Source organism: Netta rufina (genome assembly GCF_964035555.1).
Source record: "Netta rufina genome assembly, chromosome: 2".
Classification (NCBI taxonomy): Eukaryota; Metazoa; Chordata; class Aves; order Anseriformes; family Anatidae; genus Netta; species Netta rufina.
The window spans coordinates 3,326,912-3,342,985 of record NC_140124.1 but is presented as its reverse complement, the minus strand read 5'-3'; the positions used below and the strand labels follow the sequence as shown (position 1 = coordinate 3,342,985).

The following is a 16,074-nucleotide window of genomic DNA, read 5'->3' as shown; positions in this document are numbered from 1 at the left end:
AATTATTTACTACATAAATAAATGACATTTATCAGGGACTTCATAAATTACTTTGGCAGAGCTGAAGGCTGGCGAAGAACCATTCCCATTTCATCCACAGAGAAGCCAGAACACACCAGCACCAAGCATCTCAACCCATGGTTGCAAAGTGGTCCAGATCCCACACTCACCAAACACTGACATAATTCAGACATAAGGCCACTGAAAGCTACTGTAAACTGCAAGAGAGCTGGAACTATTTTGAGTTATAAACTCACCTCTTCCCCAAGGCACCGTGTTCCACATTCAATGCACTCCCTATGCAGTGTCCCAAAGTCTACTTCTCCTAGGAGGCTATCAGGCACTTTCCCTCCACCACCCGGCCCCAAATCGTTGCCCTTCATTCAGCGTCTTTCTCCTTTGGTTATACAGATGTGTGCGCTCCTTTAGCCACACAGGCTTTGGATGCATGCACCAAAGTCAGTTGAGCAAAGGGCTGGCTGCTGGAGATGAGCAAGAGCAGGCTGCAGAGTCCTCTTCTCGTCGGCCATGGGCAGGAATGTGAGCTTGAACCTTTGTCCATGGCATGCAAAAAAATGTGAGTGGCATTTGGTTTGAGTCCCAGGGCATATATCACAGAGAGATGGCCGTGGTGGCCACACAGATCTCACAACCACGGTGAGGAGCCTTTTGGGTCGGAGTCGGGGTCTGGGGACTGAGTGGCTGTGAGTTGGGTGCTGCGTTTCTTTGGCATGCCCGTTCCACAGGTGATCAGTACACGAAGCAGGAATGCCTCCTGCACTGTCATTAACCACACCTGGGGTTGGCATTAAATCATTTTTCAAGACATTTAGGAGTGAAGGGACGTGATTTTAGATCACAACAGACATCACTCTGCACTGGTGACAGGGGCAGGAAGATAATTATTCTTCAGTGTGCAGTTCCTGGTCCTCCCCTTTGCTATAAAGGCTGTTCTATTTATTTATTAGCCTCTCGGTGGGTATATATCGTGCTGAGCCATTTCACAGGTCCTTAATGAACAGCCACAGGCGTTGAGCACTTCACAGTGCATGGTGACCATTTGTTGTAGGGGAAGAAATGTGTGATGCTTGGACTGGAAGTGACCTGGCATGGTCTGCTCAGCACAGGCTCATCACCAGCTAATCCCCTTCTCAGAGCTGTGTCTGGCCCACCCTAAAACCTCCAGCTGTGGGACCCGGATAGCCTCTTCTGGGAGATATGGGCTACAGGTCCCATGGGAGAGCTGAATGCTGGTGGACAAGGTGTGGTGGGAAGCATGGGGTGAAATCTCTAGGCTTGTATCACGTCAGAGGGTCAGAAAAATGATGGGTACTTAAAGAAATGTCTCGGGAGCCTACCTCAGCAGTCTGCCACACATGGGGAGCCTGTCAAATGCCCACTGTGTCACAGAAAATCTTCCCTGCAGCATGGGGGTGACCTGTGCCTTCCAGGTGACTTCTAGAGGGGTGAGCTACAGCAGTCTGAACGCCAGGAGTGCCTGGAGAGCCCCCGCCAGGGGCTGGCCTGGCAGCGGTGGTCCGAGGGGAGTTGCTCTGGGACAAACCCAGCGGTGTCCTCTCTACTCTGCCTTGGCTTTGTCACCCTTCTCCTCCTCGATGGCCAGGATGCGTTCACGCTCTTTGATCAGCTGCACTCCGCAGTAGGTGATGAACCAGATGGACAGGGTGCTGACGGGGAAACCTGGAAGGCGGAGGGAGACACGGTCACCTCGGTGTGGCATCTCGCCTAATGGGGCCAGCTTCTCTCCAGCACCTCTGCCTCTCAGGTGGGTTTGGGACATCCCTCAGGCTCATGGCCAGCATCATTTGCCTTTGTGGATCCAGCCCTACAGCTTCACTGAGAGAGGAGAGCAATCCCCAGGGGCAAATTTTAGATGAAGAAGTGCCTGAATCCACCAAGGCACCCTAGACCACGGTTAACACTGCAGGAACATGCTGGAGCTTTTCGTTGAGCATCCCCTGGCCCCCAAACCTGCTTCTGCCCCTCAAGTTCAGACTCGGTGGTTGGCTTTGTGGCCATTCAACCTGCTCACACCCATCCTTGTCCAGCACTGTGACCTGCTGGGAGCTTTAGGCCCTGCTGACGCTGAGGAACAACCCCAGCCGTGTCTCATACCTAACGCGGACACATTGTGTGCCCAGGGTTTTTGTCACCTGGGTAAGCGACCAAGAGCTGGGAGCTCTCCTTCCACTCTCAGGGCCTGAGGGCATTTGTGACGAGCCCGGTATCCACAGCAGAGGGGAGACACAGGCTTTGTACCTGCTAAAACAGGACCTCTGAAATGAATAATGCGACCAGCAAAAGCCAGCTAGCTCAGCGGGCAGGCACTCCTGGCACAGCGAGCCCAGAGCGTCACATTATCCATTTCCTATGCCAGCCCTGTCCCTGAGAGGGAGGAGGACACGGATTCCAGGTGGCTATTTATACTGTGAGTTGCTTGAGATGACTTCAAAATAGTCCCAGCATCTACTGGCAAGAAACGTCCAGATAATTCTGTTCATTAGGAGCCTAGCGTAAGGATTTGTACCTTTCTCCTTCAGCTTGATGCAGGACTAAACCAAAAGGGGATGAACTAGGAGAAGAAAAGCCCTTTCTCCAGCAAAGGGATCGTTTCAAAGCCCCTCAGCCCTCCTTGGAGGGGTTCCTGACTGCAAGCTCTGTGTTGCTGCAAGGGGTCAAAATCACAGCCTCAGGCTGTGCAAGGCGATGCACAAACACACCTGGGAGGCAGCTCATATCCCAGAGAGCTCATGGGAAGGGTGGGAGCTCAGAAAACCATTCCTTGTACATTTTCCACAAGAATTATGAAGGTTGTGAGCAGACAGAACAAGTCAGTGGCCATACCGTGTTGGAGGCAAGAGGACTTGGAAGCTCCAGACCTCAGCTCCCCTCCCAGTATCCCCCCAGCAAGACAAGGGTCCCTTGAAGGGCAATGCCAGTGGCACCTCACCTGTCAGGAGCAGTCTCTTGGTGACCAGCTGTGCGAACTCCAGGCTGTTGAGGGCCAGGATGTTGTAGAGGACGATGGCCCAGAAATTCACCGCCCCAAAAGCCGCCCTAATCCGCCGAGACATGGCTGCTGACATCTTGGCCTAGACAGGGGAGAGGAGCAGAGAGTGAGGGGAAACGGGGCTGTAAGGAAGGGTTGCTGGTCCAGCTCCAACCAGGCTTCATCCAGGATCAGAGGGGTAGGCAAAATTTAGGGCAGCCTTTAGTGTCTGTGGGATGAAGGAACAGGAAGAGAAGGTAAACTTCTGTTCTGCTGCTGACGCAGAAGCATTTGGCACCCTGGGCCAGCATTTTGAAGCCCTCTGTCCTCAAAAGGGGCAAGATGTTACACATGGCTTCACACTGACTGTAATGCCTGGGTACTCCTTTCTTCATTTCTTGCCCTGGGTAAGCCTTTCTGCAAGGCAGATGAACGCTGTTATTCACCAGGATTATTATTAGCCCTATGTGCAAATCACTCCCAGCTCCCGGTAGAAATTGTTTCTTAGGAATTAAAGGGAAAAAAAAAGCTGAAAAAAAGCTGAAAAGTAGTGACAGCAGCAGAGTGAAATTGTCACTGGCACATAAAATCCTCAGGAGCAGCTGCTCGGAGTGGAGCAGGGAAGTGGTTTATAGCAAGCTTCAAAGAGCGTGATGAATCCCCAGGCCACTTAACGCTGAGAGCTGTGGTGCCGCAGGGAAGGAGATTTCACTGCCTGGGAGTGCTATAATCTGATTAGAAGTTCAACGAGGAGAGCAAACAGGAGGCTTGCTCTGCGAAGTTTTGAGTCAAACGGGGTCTTTACTCAATCAGTTTAGGACCTCCAGACTTTGGGCTGGGCAAAGCAAATAAACAACAGAATTGTTTCCAGAATGGACTTCTCTCCAAATACGTCTCTGAGGCACCTTGATCCCAAACAAAAACGGGGCACTAAGCTTTGGAGCGGTTGGAAAATAATTCATTCTGATACCTAAACACTATTTATCATTCTGATACCTAAACACTATTTACTTTTATCGGAAGTCAGATCAAAAGCTCTCAGAACACCAAAATGTTTTGCAGAACAAGAAGAACAAATGATTTCCATATGGAAATGTATAAACATTTCCTGGTGGACACACCTCAGATTTTGAATCCATCTGTGCTACTTCAGCGCCTTGTCGGGGCTGCAGCCCTGGTTCTCTTGGACTTTTTTTTTTTTTTTTTTCCCTCTTTGAAAGCTCCACACCCAGCCTAAATTTCCCATAAAGCAGCATAGGGACTGGGTAAGGAGCACCAGGACTGTCCTTCCCTTGCACAGCTGGGTGCCTGATCACAGGGTGGATAAATTCTGTAGGAGTACCTGCTCGTAGCCCAGCTCCTCACCTCGAGCTTGGCGAAAGGCTCCCACTGGAAGAACTTCTGCACCCACAGCTCGAAGTTGAGGCCGAAACAGTTGAAGACAGACCAGATGTAGACGATCTCACAGGGTCCCAACCACAGGGTGGTGACGGCGAACGTGGCGATGGTGGCGATGAGCTCCTTGATGATGTTGTCGTGGTTCTCTCCAATGTGGTCATACACGTACCTAATGGCCAACAAAAGTGGTTGGTGCTCCTTGTAGTCAAGGAAAATTCCTTCTCCCATGTTTGCCCACCACAAGCTCCACACAGACAGGCCTAAAGTGCCCCAGTGAGAAAGAAGGGACGTTTTGGATTGGGCATTCTAGCAATAAATTGATTTTGCTGCAGTCCACCTACTCATGGCTCACAGTCCTCACAAAACTATAGCTCTTTAAGGAAAAAAATACCACCCTTTCCCAACTCCTGCAGGTAAAATTTGATAAAATGTGGGGATTCATGTCTTAGACTTGCTGGGATGCAGCACTGCAGCACAGTGCAGCCACCACCTTCTGCACAGGTTTGCTGGTTTGTCCTGATGGCTGAAGAGAGTTGAAGGGCTGAGAGATATGCACAGGGAGATCAGGCCACCCTTCTTACACAGGATATATAAGACTTGGGCTCAATTCCCCTTTCTTCCCAGTGAAATATGAATCTGCCTCTTCCTCTGGTGGAACACTAAACCCATCAGACTGAGAGGTTTTTCTTGGAGGGAACTCTTATTCCCAGCTATGGATGGGCTGTTGCACTTTGTTATGATTAATTAAATGGTCTTTGGGATAAACACAGCAAATCTGACTCCATTCCCTAGTGGGATTCACCCAGAAGAGAGGACACCTCAGCTTTGGGATGAATGGTATTTAATGCTTCATTGCTGTGTGATAAAAGAGAAGACCCCAAACTAGAGTAGAGACATTGATTAGACACTTACTTGCATAACCAGTCATTAATCCCTCTGTCAAAATGCCTAAAAAACAGATGATAAAAAGCTTGTTAAAACACATGGGGCAATGACACTTCTCCATCCAGCAGTCATCCAGAGAAGGTGCCTGGTCCCACAGCAAGGCCCACCTCAAAACTCATTCACAGCCGTTCTCCATGCTCCCTCCTTGCACAGGTCCCACTCACCTCCCTCCTTACCCATTGCTCCCTGCCCAAAAATATCTCCTTGGGCTATGGCCAGGTCTAGAATTTAGGTTCAGTATAGACGGGTCAAGACGAGGCCAGCTGCTCAGAAGCACAGCTCAGACCTCCTCATCCCCACACACATTTTATTCAGGTCAGACACGCCGCTTATCTTCAGCGATGCCCACGGGGTACTCACGTTTCTGCAAAGACGTAGAGCATGGTGATGCATTTGGGGGGCTGGGGAGGGTCCAAGTGGTCCAGTCTGGCAATGGTGTTGGTGACCCCGAACATAACGGCAGCTTTCACCCAGTCGTAGACCAAATTGGAGTAGGCCAGGCCAGCTGAAAAAAGAGGAGCAAAAAGAGGGGTCAAGCAGGTGAAGAGGAGCACGGGACCTATCGTCTTCAGGGCTTTGGGGGACATCATGACCTGTGGGACTGCATGGTCTACTGCAACAAACATGCCATTGAGGGGACAGTCTGATGATCTCTGGGACCAACAAAGCCCAAAGAGCTCTTCAAAGCTCTTGAAATTAAGTAGCTTTTTAAGAAGCTGGAACCATAGGACAACATCTTCTTGGGGTATTAGGGAGCAAAGCGTTTCTTGGTTTGATAGTCAGAAATACAGGTCTTATTTCTTCCACCACAAGAACTTGCCTTCCCTGTAAGGCTTAACATATGACAAACTCAACACAGTTCTCAACCCTGATCTCTAAGGGTTTTACCCACACTTCTAGTTTGAAATACACCCAGCCCAGCTCCTTGTGGCTGTAGATGTAACACAGATGGTAGAGAAGAGCTAGGGCCAGAATCTCTGTCCTGAAGAGGTGTCTGACACCACGAGATGATCCCTGCAGGAACAAACACCAAAGAATTCAAATTCCCATGCGGCAGAAGCTAAAATGCCCCATCTGGGTGGGATTCAGCTCGCAGATTAAAAAAGCCACAGGGCTTCAGTGTGGGCCGTGCCTGAGCTCCCCCTGTGGACAAGGCAGATCTGGCAGATGTAGTACATGGAGCCCACAGCTCCCCTGGTGTAATACATCCTTGATCAGGTTATCTAGGTCCCTTAGGACACCCTAAATCAATGCTAGTGCCATTTGAGCTGCATTAGGACCTCCCCCTGGCCCCCAGCTGCCACTCTGGAGAGCCATCAGGCTCCTCCAGTCCCTGCTAGCCCTACGTGGCTGTCACAAACCCTATGGCATCTCATCTGCTGCCCCTGGACATCTATTTGGGCAACTCAAATCCTCCGTCCAGCTGTCCACTGAACGCTGGCATGCTACCCATCCCAGAAGTTTGGCTTCTGGAAGTCCCTAATGCAGCCCTGAAAGAGCACAGCCAGCTTTGAACGGAGATCAGATTTTCCTGGACCTTGTCCATTTAAACGTTGAACATCTCCAGCTCTTTGGGAGAATCTGGGCCCCTATTGCAGCGTTTGGCTGCTCTGTGCAAAAAATAATCCTTAGAGGCACTCATAATCTGTCTTGTGTTGTGTTGTGCTTATTCTGTGCTGCCTCCAAGAACAGTCCACCAACAGCCCCGTTAGGTAGCTGAAGGCTACAGCCCATGCCCCAGCCCCGGGGTCATTTTGGCGGCTCCCAAACACCCTGCTTTGGTACCCAGAATGGGCACCCACCTGTGAAGGCATCTAAGGTGCCAGATATGTCTCTGTGGGGCTGATTTTTTGGGGTGCTGAGCTCCCTTTCAGCCCATATGAAGGCAACAGGACTGGTGTGGTGCTCAGCCTCTTAAATCCCCGCACGGCCACTCACCCAGGGACCAGTCCGAGAGGCGGTTCACGAACTTCAGGTCCGAAGGGAGGGTGAGGATGTAGAAGAAGTGGAAGAAGATGTCCACAGTGATGACGGCCCCCACGTGGAGGAGAGCATGGACCCGAATATTCCTCATCTCGTCGTCTTTGCGCCTCAGCTCCCGGGTGCTCACCTGCCAGGCGGCAAAGCAGGAAGAGGCTGAGCTGAGGATGGGCAGCGGGTTCCTCCATCTGGAGAAACATCCGAGGTCCAAACAGGGTCTCAACGCCCTCCTTTAGGAATCCCACAAGGGAATGCACCGCCCAAACCTCTGTTGATAGAGGATCCAAGTGACTAGCTCAGGCCAGCACACCCACAGGGATGTGGGACACGTCCCACCCAGAGCATCCCTCCAATAACCCCATGAGGGTGCTGAGCATGGCAGAACACCTCTTGGGGAGCACCCTCATTGCAGTGACAGGTCGGGCTGCATCGCAGGGACCCGAGCTGAAAACCACACCAACCAGGGAGCTGGGGCTTGGGACGTGCCCAGGAAGCCAGCTTTAGGGTGGTCTTTGCACGGGTCACTAAGGGCGAGCAAATGTTCCTACCCAACCCCATCCACGGGATGCCAGAGCCTACAAGAAAAGACATCTGCATGCCCCGAAGGGGTTGGGAGCAGGGCTGGAGTCCCAGCTGAACGCCCTGCCCAGGACAGGTGGACGTGTCTGCTTGGGGTCATTTGGGAGGAGGAGGATGGCTGATGGTCCCTGGAGCTTCTGCTGCAGACATCTGGTATAAACGAGAGGGACAGCTGCTCGAGGGGCCATCCCGGTGGGCTGGGACCCGATCGATGGGGTTTTCCTCTCTGCTGTGCCCTTTGCAAGCACGGGCTGGGCTCTGCCTCCAGGAGCTGTCATTCCTCTGGACGTTGTAACACAAACATCAGCAGAGCGAGAGCTTTTAGGATTACGCCGGGCAGGCTGATGGCCTCGCTTCCCCACGTCGCTGGAAAAAAATTGCTGCTGTATTCCAAATCCTCTTATGTTTATTGCTTTCCCTTTATGCCCTGCGAGAGGTAAGAGCTCTCTCCAAGTAATCTGCAGGCTGCCGCACCAGCCCTGCCGTCAAACCAGATGATTCCCGAGAATTAAAGCCTTTGCCAGATTTGCTCAGGTCTGCTGGATGCCAAGTGCTTTGCGGAGACGAAGAGGACACTAAACCCTGAGGCAGGGGAGAAGCCAGGAGAGGACGTGTGGCTCCCACCCATCCTCACGTCTGTGATGTCCCTTGGGACTGGGGCTCCGTCCCCCACATCTCCAGCCCTCCAGAAGTGAATTTCTTCTCCTAACCCCACTAAGGAAGAGTATCTCCATCCTGAGTGGGACTGGCCAAGCCCTGGTGCAGGTGGGCTCCCACCACACGTGGGTGCAAAGCACAAGGGACCCACCACAATTCAGCAGCAGCAGGAGCCAAGGAGCCAGAGCCAGCCCCTAACTCGGCCCTAAATGGCAGCCTGGGGAAGGGACTCGATCCCCCTGCCCCTATAATTGCTTTTAGGGGGATTAGGAATGAACCTCGGCAGTGAGCTGCAGGTCCAGCAGTGCAGGGGGGCATTTAGCCAGGAGGTGGCAGTGGTGGCCAGGCCAAGACGGGTCCTAAGGGGTGGGAAAGGGTTTGGGGTCTTGTTCCCTGTGCCTTTGGGGACAGGGTTTTACGCAGCAGAGGATGTGATTGCTGATGAAGTGGCTACAAACGTCCTGGTTTGAGACTGTGTAAAAGGAGCAGGGGGTCACAGCCCCTTCAGGGGGCTTGGGCAGTGGGGCTGCGGGAGCTGTGGGTGCCTGGACTTCAGCCTGACATATAATGCATGACTGGAAGGGCAAAGCCTTAGGATGAGGTGGTGGGTGCCCCAAATGCTCCTGCCAGGGGGCTGGGGAGAAGATCCCGGCCGTCCCTACTGCTGGGAGCTCGGTGCACTGTGAGCATCCCTTATGGGGGACACCCGAGCTGATCTGGAGAAAGTCCCTGTGGTCCTCGGGGTCAAACACGAACCCTTCTAAACAGATCCTGTGAGACCCAAGGGATCTTTGGTGTACGAGGATGCAGGGACTGGAGGAGCAGGTGCTTGGTTCTGCTCTTTGGGGTCTGCCCTTCGGAAAAGCCCCCTTGGCTGCCTGCAACACGTGCAAAGATTTGGGGCCGTGGGACGCTTCACGTGGATCGGAGGAAGCCAAAACACAGCCTTCTGCCCGACCTCATTGATTTCTAGAGAAAGAACCTCATCTTAAGGCACACACACACAGACCACCCCTGGAAATCCATGCTCCTTGGGCAGACCAGGCGGATGGAGGTGTCCCAGCCAGCAGCAAGCAGAGGTCCCAGAGATGGGCACCGTGGCCTCCTGGCATCGCACAGCAGGACATCAAGGGCACAAGGACACCAAGCCACCACCAGAGCAAGTCCCCAGCGAGCAAAAACGTGAGCTGAGCCCTCCTGAGGGCATTAAACCCGAATAAAGAGACAAGGGAGAGGTCCCTGGGGATGCTCACCTGGGCATGGAACTGGTCAAACGTCATGACGGGCCCGAAGAAGAAGAAGGGGAGGTAGAAGTTGTACTTGAGGAGGTCGAAGATGGAGTAGATGCCCTCCTTCCTCTCGCAGCTCTCGAGCGCGAAGCTCATGCAGCGCATGATGGTGAAGCCGCAGCCTCCGTAGAAGAGGACATCTTGAAGATCAAAAGCTCCCGTTACAAACCCGCTCTGGACGAGAAACGAAGAGTTACCGCCAAGGAACGTGGTGCCACTGCTGTGCTCCCTCGCCTCGCAGAAGATATCCCCGCTCTAATTACCTCTAATTACTCTCTGGCACCAGCAGGCAGTGACCCCTGCCACCCACAGGAGAAAGCCAGGGCCCCGTTGCCATTGCCTCCTGCATCCCAAGGAGCTGGGAGGTGGTAGATCCCCTCGGCCACGTCCTCACCAAGAGGCTGTGGGCTACGTAGGCTTTGTGTTGGGATGGGAACGTCACCTTTATTCTGGGGACAGAGCCCTCCAGATGGAGGGGAGGCAGCGGGAGGTGGATGGAGAGGTGGGAACACATTTTGGGAGGTGGGAACACATTTTCAGAAGGACTGAAGGGCCTCACAAGGTTCTTGCTGGGCTTCTCTCCACCCACGAGGGAAAGTCCTCAATTGGGCAGACCGAGGGGCAGGCCTGGGCATCACCAAACCCACCCTAGCACCTTGTTACAGGAGGGGAAACTGAGGCAGGAACATGGCTTACCTGGGGGCAGCTAGAAAATTGTCATCTAAGCAGCAAGGAGGACCCAGGCGTCCCGAGCTCTGCTTCTCCCCCGGGTTTGGGCACAGCCCGGGAGCTAAACCCAAGGAGAGGGACACGGGCGGGCTGGAAACGAGGCAGAGGGGTGGCTCAGCACGTACCTGCCAGGAGCTGAAGGGCTCCAGCTTGAAGGAGGCGAGGCAGCAGAGCCCGGCCACAAAACAGAGCCACTTCTGCTTGGCCAGGGCGACGGAGTAGAGGACGAGGCAGTGGGAGAGGACGATCATCAGGTAGACGAGCCCCATGCTGCCCAGCACGGCCAGGACCCCGTAGAGCATGTACACCACGGCCCGGTGCTGCAAGCAGAGAAGGTGAATTCTCCATCCCCTTCTCTCCCCACCACCCTGCAGCCTCTTCCCGAAACTTCCTGGGGGATCCCAGGGCCCTCTGAGGGGATTTACATCCCTGGCTCACCTGCGGCACCGTCATGGAGCAGATCTTGGCGAAGAGGACGTGTCCCGAGAGGGCGAAGATGATGACGTTGCGGAACGAGGTGAACCACATCACCCACTCGAAATCGGCCACGTCCTGCGGGAGCATCGTTTCAAGAGGAAACCATAAAAACATCCTGGCCTTTTCCCCATATCCCACCCCAGGGCTCCCGAGCGCTTTGGCTTGGCGTTGAAGGCGTGAAGACCTGGCTCATCTCGGAGCACACAAAGCAGGGCATCGGTGCTGCAGGGCTAATATTTCCTGACTGCATCCACCGCATTATTTAGGGAGAAAAAGCAAACACACAGGGGCTTTCCCGAAGAGTCAGGAGCAGAAAAAAAGCAGCTCTGCTTTTCCAGCGGCCAGCTGGGATGGCCGGATCCTTTCTTTGCTTACCATCTTCCTGCCGAAGTAGTGCCAGCCCGGCTTGATGCCGTCCCGAAAAGCCTTTCTGTTCGCGCTGTCTGCAAAAGAATAAGAGGTCTGGGGAGAGGGACGGCTCCAGGGAGAGAAGCGGGAGGTTTTTCGGCAAGGCAAGGAGCCTTCCTCACCACGAGGATGAGCAAACGGGGCTCCAACACCAGCAGCCCCCTCCTGAAAGCGCCCACGTCCCACAGACAGCCAAGAATTGGGAACTTCAACCATTTCCACCCAGCTTACGTTAAACCCTTTCGGATCCAATCCCAAGGATCCCCAAGCCGTTAGGCACGAAAATTAAACCCGTGGCGATGCTGCCAGCAATGAGAGACCCCCACAACGGGGGGACGTTACCTCTGGATGCCTCGAAGATGCCGCTGCCGCTGTACAGCACAGCACAGGTCACGGCCAGGGCGTAAAACCCCAGCTCGTAGCTGGGGAGCGTGGTTTTAACCCCCATGGTGATGGGTTACGGCCCCGGTTGGTGCAGGGGGTCCAGACCTGAAAAAGGACGGAAGGAGAAGGACTAAAAGCTGCCCTCCCACCCCTCCAGAGCCCTGACTCGCTGCTGGTCCCTGTTCTAGGGGCTTCCCCGTGGGCTGGTAGGAGAGGAGAAGGAGCAAATGGCAACACCTGGGGGCAGCTCAGGTGTAGGGGATGAGGATGCCACGCCACAAAACCCCCCCAGGAGGGAGGATTTGGGCTCTTTCCAGCAAGTTGTGTCCATCCCCATGCCTGGAGATGCTACAGACCCCCCCAGGATGGGGCACGTCCAGCATCAAGCCAAATTTCTCTCGTTTTCCCCCAGGATCAGGCACAAAATGCCCACCTGGAGGGGCCACGGTGAGATGTTCCCATTCCCAATTATCAATGAGGGGCAAGGGGGGGGGCTCCTAAAGCCCTGGGCTAATTACTCCCTTCAGTGCTAATTAACCCAGGCACTGGCAATGCCTTCCCACGACAGCTCAGCAGCTCCTGAGGGTCGGCAGCTGCCAAAATCATCCTTTAGGGGCTGGGGCAGATGAGGGGGGGACGGGGACCTGTCCCCACCATCTGGGTGCTGCCACCCCCCCGCTGCCATCCCCTGTAAGCTGCTGCCGGCTTAAAGAAAGAAAAAAGCAGTCGGGTGCCCTTCTGCTCCCCCATCCGCATTGGGAACCCTGCTAGAGAATTTGGGGTCGTGCTTTCATCCGCTTGGAAAGGGGGGGCCCAGAGGGGGGGGGGGTTAAAGCCAAGCTGCCACCGCTCTGCAGTCCCCTGCAGCGGGGAGGCGGGGGGGGGGCCGCTGGGGGATGCGGCTTTAAAGGGCTTTTGTGGTTTTTATCCCTTTGCCACGCTTTTCAAGGCTTTTTTTTTTTTTTTTTTGCTTGTTTATTTATGTACTTTGCAGGGGGGGGACACAAGGTCAGTTCTTGCAGCCGGAGCACAGCTTCCCCCCCCCACCAGCTGCTTCAGGGGGGGCACCCATGGGGGCCCGCAGCATCCTCACCCCATTCCCACAGCAGGGACCACCCCAAAAGCTTGGCCTTTCCCCCCCCCCCCCTCCTCCAGCCCCATGTCCCTCCCCATTACTGACCTTGAGCCCCGGGGAATGGGGGGGGTCCAGCGTCCCGCACCGCGACCTCAGGGCTTGGGGGTGGGGGGGGGACACCCCAAAGAGTAAAAAGTGAGGTAGAGGGGGGGAAAAAAATAATTTAAAAATCAAGGCAAAGCTTTGGGGGCCCTTGGCTTCCCCTAGGGCATCTCTCAGCTCGGTTGGGTGTCTTTTGGGGTCTTCAACCCCCCCCCCCCGGTGTGTGCCCCCGGAGGAAGTTTGGCCGGGAGTGGAGCGCGGCAGCGGGAGGTATTTTTATTTTAGAGCAGCGCTGCAGAGGGGCTGGTTCAGGAGCTGTCTGTCACCGGCAGCTGCCGGAGAGGACCCGCTGCTGGCTGCCAAAAGCAACCCAAGCCAGGTTTGGGGCTCTGCTCCCAAAGCCTGGAGGGTTTGGGGTGGGGGGAGCCACCCCAAAGCCCCGCGGGTCTCTGCGAGCACAGGGGGAAACCGAGGCACGGAGGTGAACGGCGCAAGCCCTCCCCGGTTGAATTGGCCCCGAGCTCCTCTGGAGGTTGTGATGCCTCTGGAAAACCTCCTTTTGGGGTCTTCTTCGGCATCTGTAGCCGAAATGAGGGGTGTTGAGGGGCTGGGTTGGGTTGTGGGCTCTGGTATTTTGGGGTCGGCCGAGGGCAAGGCAGGCCCAGCTCCGTTGTATCCTGCCAGGCTCCTTCTGCCAAGCCCCTGGGAGGATTTGGGGGAGCTCACGTTGGGGCTGACAACCCTGAACATCTCCTGGGGGAGAGAAACGAGTTGGGATTTTATGAAAAACCCCACAGCTTGTCTGATTTGGGGTGAGACGAGGCGTGTTGTGGGCTCCAGAGAGAGGAACTGCAGCATGGGCCCCCCTCGCTGGGGGGTTCCTCGTCCTGCTGGAGGCTCCCCGAGCACCAAGCCCCCCATGGGGTGACACTGAGGACCCCAAAGAGCCCCAGCCTTCCTCCGGAGACAACAGTCTGGGAGTCCATGGGATCTTGTTTTGGGGTGCGTTGGGGGTCTGGGGGGCTCCTGGGAGTGGATCCCAGGTTTTATCCCAACGGAGGGCAAGAAGGAGCACGGCCCCATAAAATATCCGAGTGGGAAGGGACCCCCAAGGGTCATCGAGTCCAGCTCCTGGGTCCCCAAAGGGCCACCCAAAAAAACAGACCATGGCTGAGAGCAGTCCCCAAACACTCCTCGAACTGCTGTCCCCAGGGCTCCCCGTTCCCCAGTACAAGACACGCGGTGTACTCACATCCAGAGGGCTTGTGGCTGATGATTTATTTTATTTTATTTTATTTTATTTTATTTTATTTCATTTTATTTATTTTTTATTATTTTATTTTATTTTATATTTTATTTTACTTTATTATTTAATTTTATTTTACTTTAATGTATTATTTTTATTATTTTATTTTACTTTAATTTATTATTTTATTTTTATTTCACTTTATTTTCACTTCACTTTATTTTTACTTCTTTTTTATTTCGTTTTATTTCCTTTTATTATTTTTACCCAGAGTAATTTGTGAGCTTGCTGGACGAGAAGTGTGACAGAGGTGCCGGGCCGTGTGGCAGTTTTTCACCAGGCTCTGGGAACAGCGGTGATAAAAATCATTTAGCTTTAATTTATAGAGAGCATAAAAAATTAGGATTAAAAAAAAAAATGCTCTTGATTTCTAATATAATAAGATTTATTTTTAATGTGACCAGCGTGCCTTCCTCGGCATGGGGGACACCTCTGTGTTTGATTGCCCCAGCACTGCTGCTTTATGGCTGGGGGTTGTTTATGGCCTCGAGCTGATTTTAACGATGTTTTTCGACATCTGGTGGGTTGCTGGAGGCTGTGGCCCTCTTTGGTGTCCAGGCCAGCGAGCAGGAAGGCGGTGGGGTTGAGTGAAAGGCACCCAGCTCCATCACGGCACAAACATAGGTTAGGTTGGATATTAGGAAGAAGTTCTTTACCAAAAGGGTTTTGAGGCATTGGGATGAGCTGCCCAGGGAAGTGGTGGAGTCACCATCCCTGGAGGTCTTGAAAAGATGTAGAGCTTAGGGATATGGTTTAGTGGAGGATCAGTTAGTGTTAGGTCAGAGGTTGGACTGGGAGATCTTGGAGGTCTCTTCCCACCTAGATGATTCAGCTGGAGCAGCTCTTTATGGGGTGAACTGGAAGGAAAGAGGGTTATAATAAACCACGTGGCTGTTTTATACTGCCTGAGGTACCCCCTTGGGTTTGCCCATGCACATACCGCTGCTGGGAACGTGCTGCAACACCAGGACCTCAGCAGGCACCTCCCTGCTTGGATGGTGCGGGAGAAGGCAATGTTCCTGATTGATTCTTGCTGACAAACGAGCTGCTCTAAGCCCCAGGAGCTCTCCCCGTACCGGCAGATGGGATTTGGAGCCTTTGCTCTGTAAGGGGAGACGCGTGGGGATCGAGGTGGCATTTGCTGCACGGGGCCGCCCTGTCCCGCGGGATCGGCCGGCTCACGAGCTGGGCTCGGCGGGGAGAGGATGAGGGGAGAAACCCAACACCCCTCTTGGCTCCTTGGTGGCTTAATTTAGAGCCCAGGGGCTCTGCCACGGTGTTTTTCCATTTAAAGCCGACCCTCATTCATCGGTCATGCACGGGGCGATGGCCCCGCCGCTTGCAGGGCAGTAGCAGCTGCTGGCTGCGAGCTGCCGAAGGGGTGGGCAAAGCAGATCTGCAGTGCCCCTTCCTCCTGATTTCCCCCCCTGCCAAGGATTTAAACGTCTCCTCCTCACGCCTCCCCCTGCTCTGGAGCCTTTCCAGCCAGCCCCCAAAAGGCAAAACCCCTGAGGGTTGGATGCGTGGGGCACGCAGCGCTCACAGCCCAAATTCGTGGCTCTAAATCGGAGCAGTTACAGTGGGATCGGCTCTGAGCCCAGGGCACGGAGAGCTCGCGCGTGTCGATGCCGTCTATATTTAACCGTGCTAATGCAACTTAATTCACGTTGCGGCCAGCTGGTTCCGTAGGCTGCCCTCTTGCCATGCCCGCTGCCCGTAGGTAGGCTTGCTCGCC

At 54.0% G+C, this 16,074-nt stretch overlaps 1 protein-coding gene across 2 annotated transcripts; it reads right to left on the bottom strand.

Annotated features, from left to right (window-relative positions):
* Window positions 1–13,265, bottom strand: HHATL (hedgehog acyltransferase like). 2 transcript variants are annotated; one of them, XM_084281428.1, is made up of 12 exons: window positions 13,037–13,265; window positions 11,815–11,961; window positions 11,440–11,507; window positions 11,026–11,139; window positions 10,713–10,907; window positions 9,823–10,032; window positions 7,292–7,463; window positions 5,714–5,858; window positions 5,321–5,356; window positions 4,376–4,577; window positions 2,972–3,113; window positions 1–1,701 (listed from the first exon to the last, which is right to left on the bottom strand). In XM_084281428.1, the coding sequence occupies exons 2-12, from the start codon at window positions 11,918–11,920 to the stop codon at window positions 1,580–1,582; spliced, it is 1,512 nt and encodes a 503-aa protein (XP_084137554.1). In that variant the 5' UTR covers window positions 11,921–11,961; window positions 13,037–13,265; the 3' UTR covers window positions 1–1,579. The 2 variants fall into 2 exon arrangements, with proteins under 2 accessions (XP_084137554.1, XP_084137553.1); XM_084281427.1 differs by lacking the exons at window positions 11,815–11,961; window positions 13,037–13,265 and having other exon boundaries at window positions 11,440–11,708.
* Window positions 13,266–16,074: the final 2,809 nt, after the last annotated feature.

Bases quoted from the DNA above. Each gene is read 5' to 3' on its own strand.
- HHATL (XM_084281427.1), bottom strand. From the start codon at position 11,688: ATGGTTGAAGTTCCCAATTCTTGGCTGTCTGTGGGACGTGGGCGCTTT. The intron at 7,464-9,822 runs GTGAGCATCCCC...GCCGCCTGGCAG, and splicing joins TTGACCAGTTCCATGCCCAG to GTGAGCACCCGGGAGCTGAG. The intron at 4,578-5,320 runs GTAAGTGTCTAA...GTTGGCCATTAG, and splicing joins ATTAATGACTGGTTATGCAA to GTACGTGTATGACCACATTG.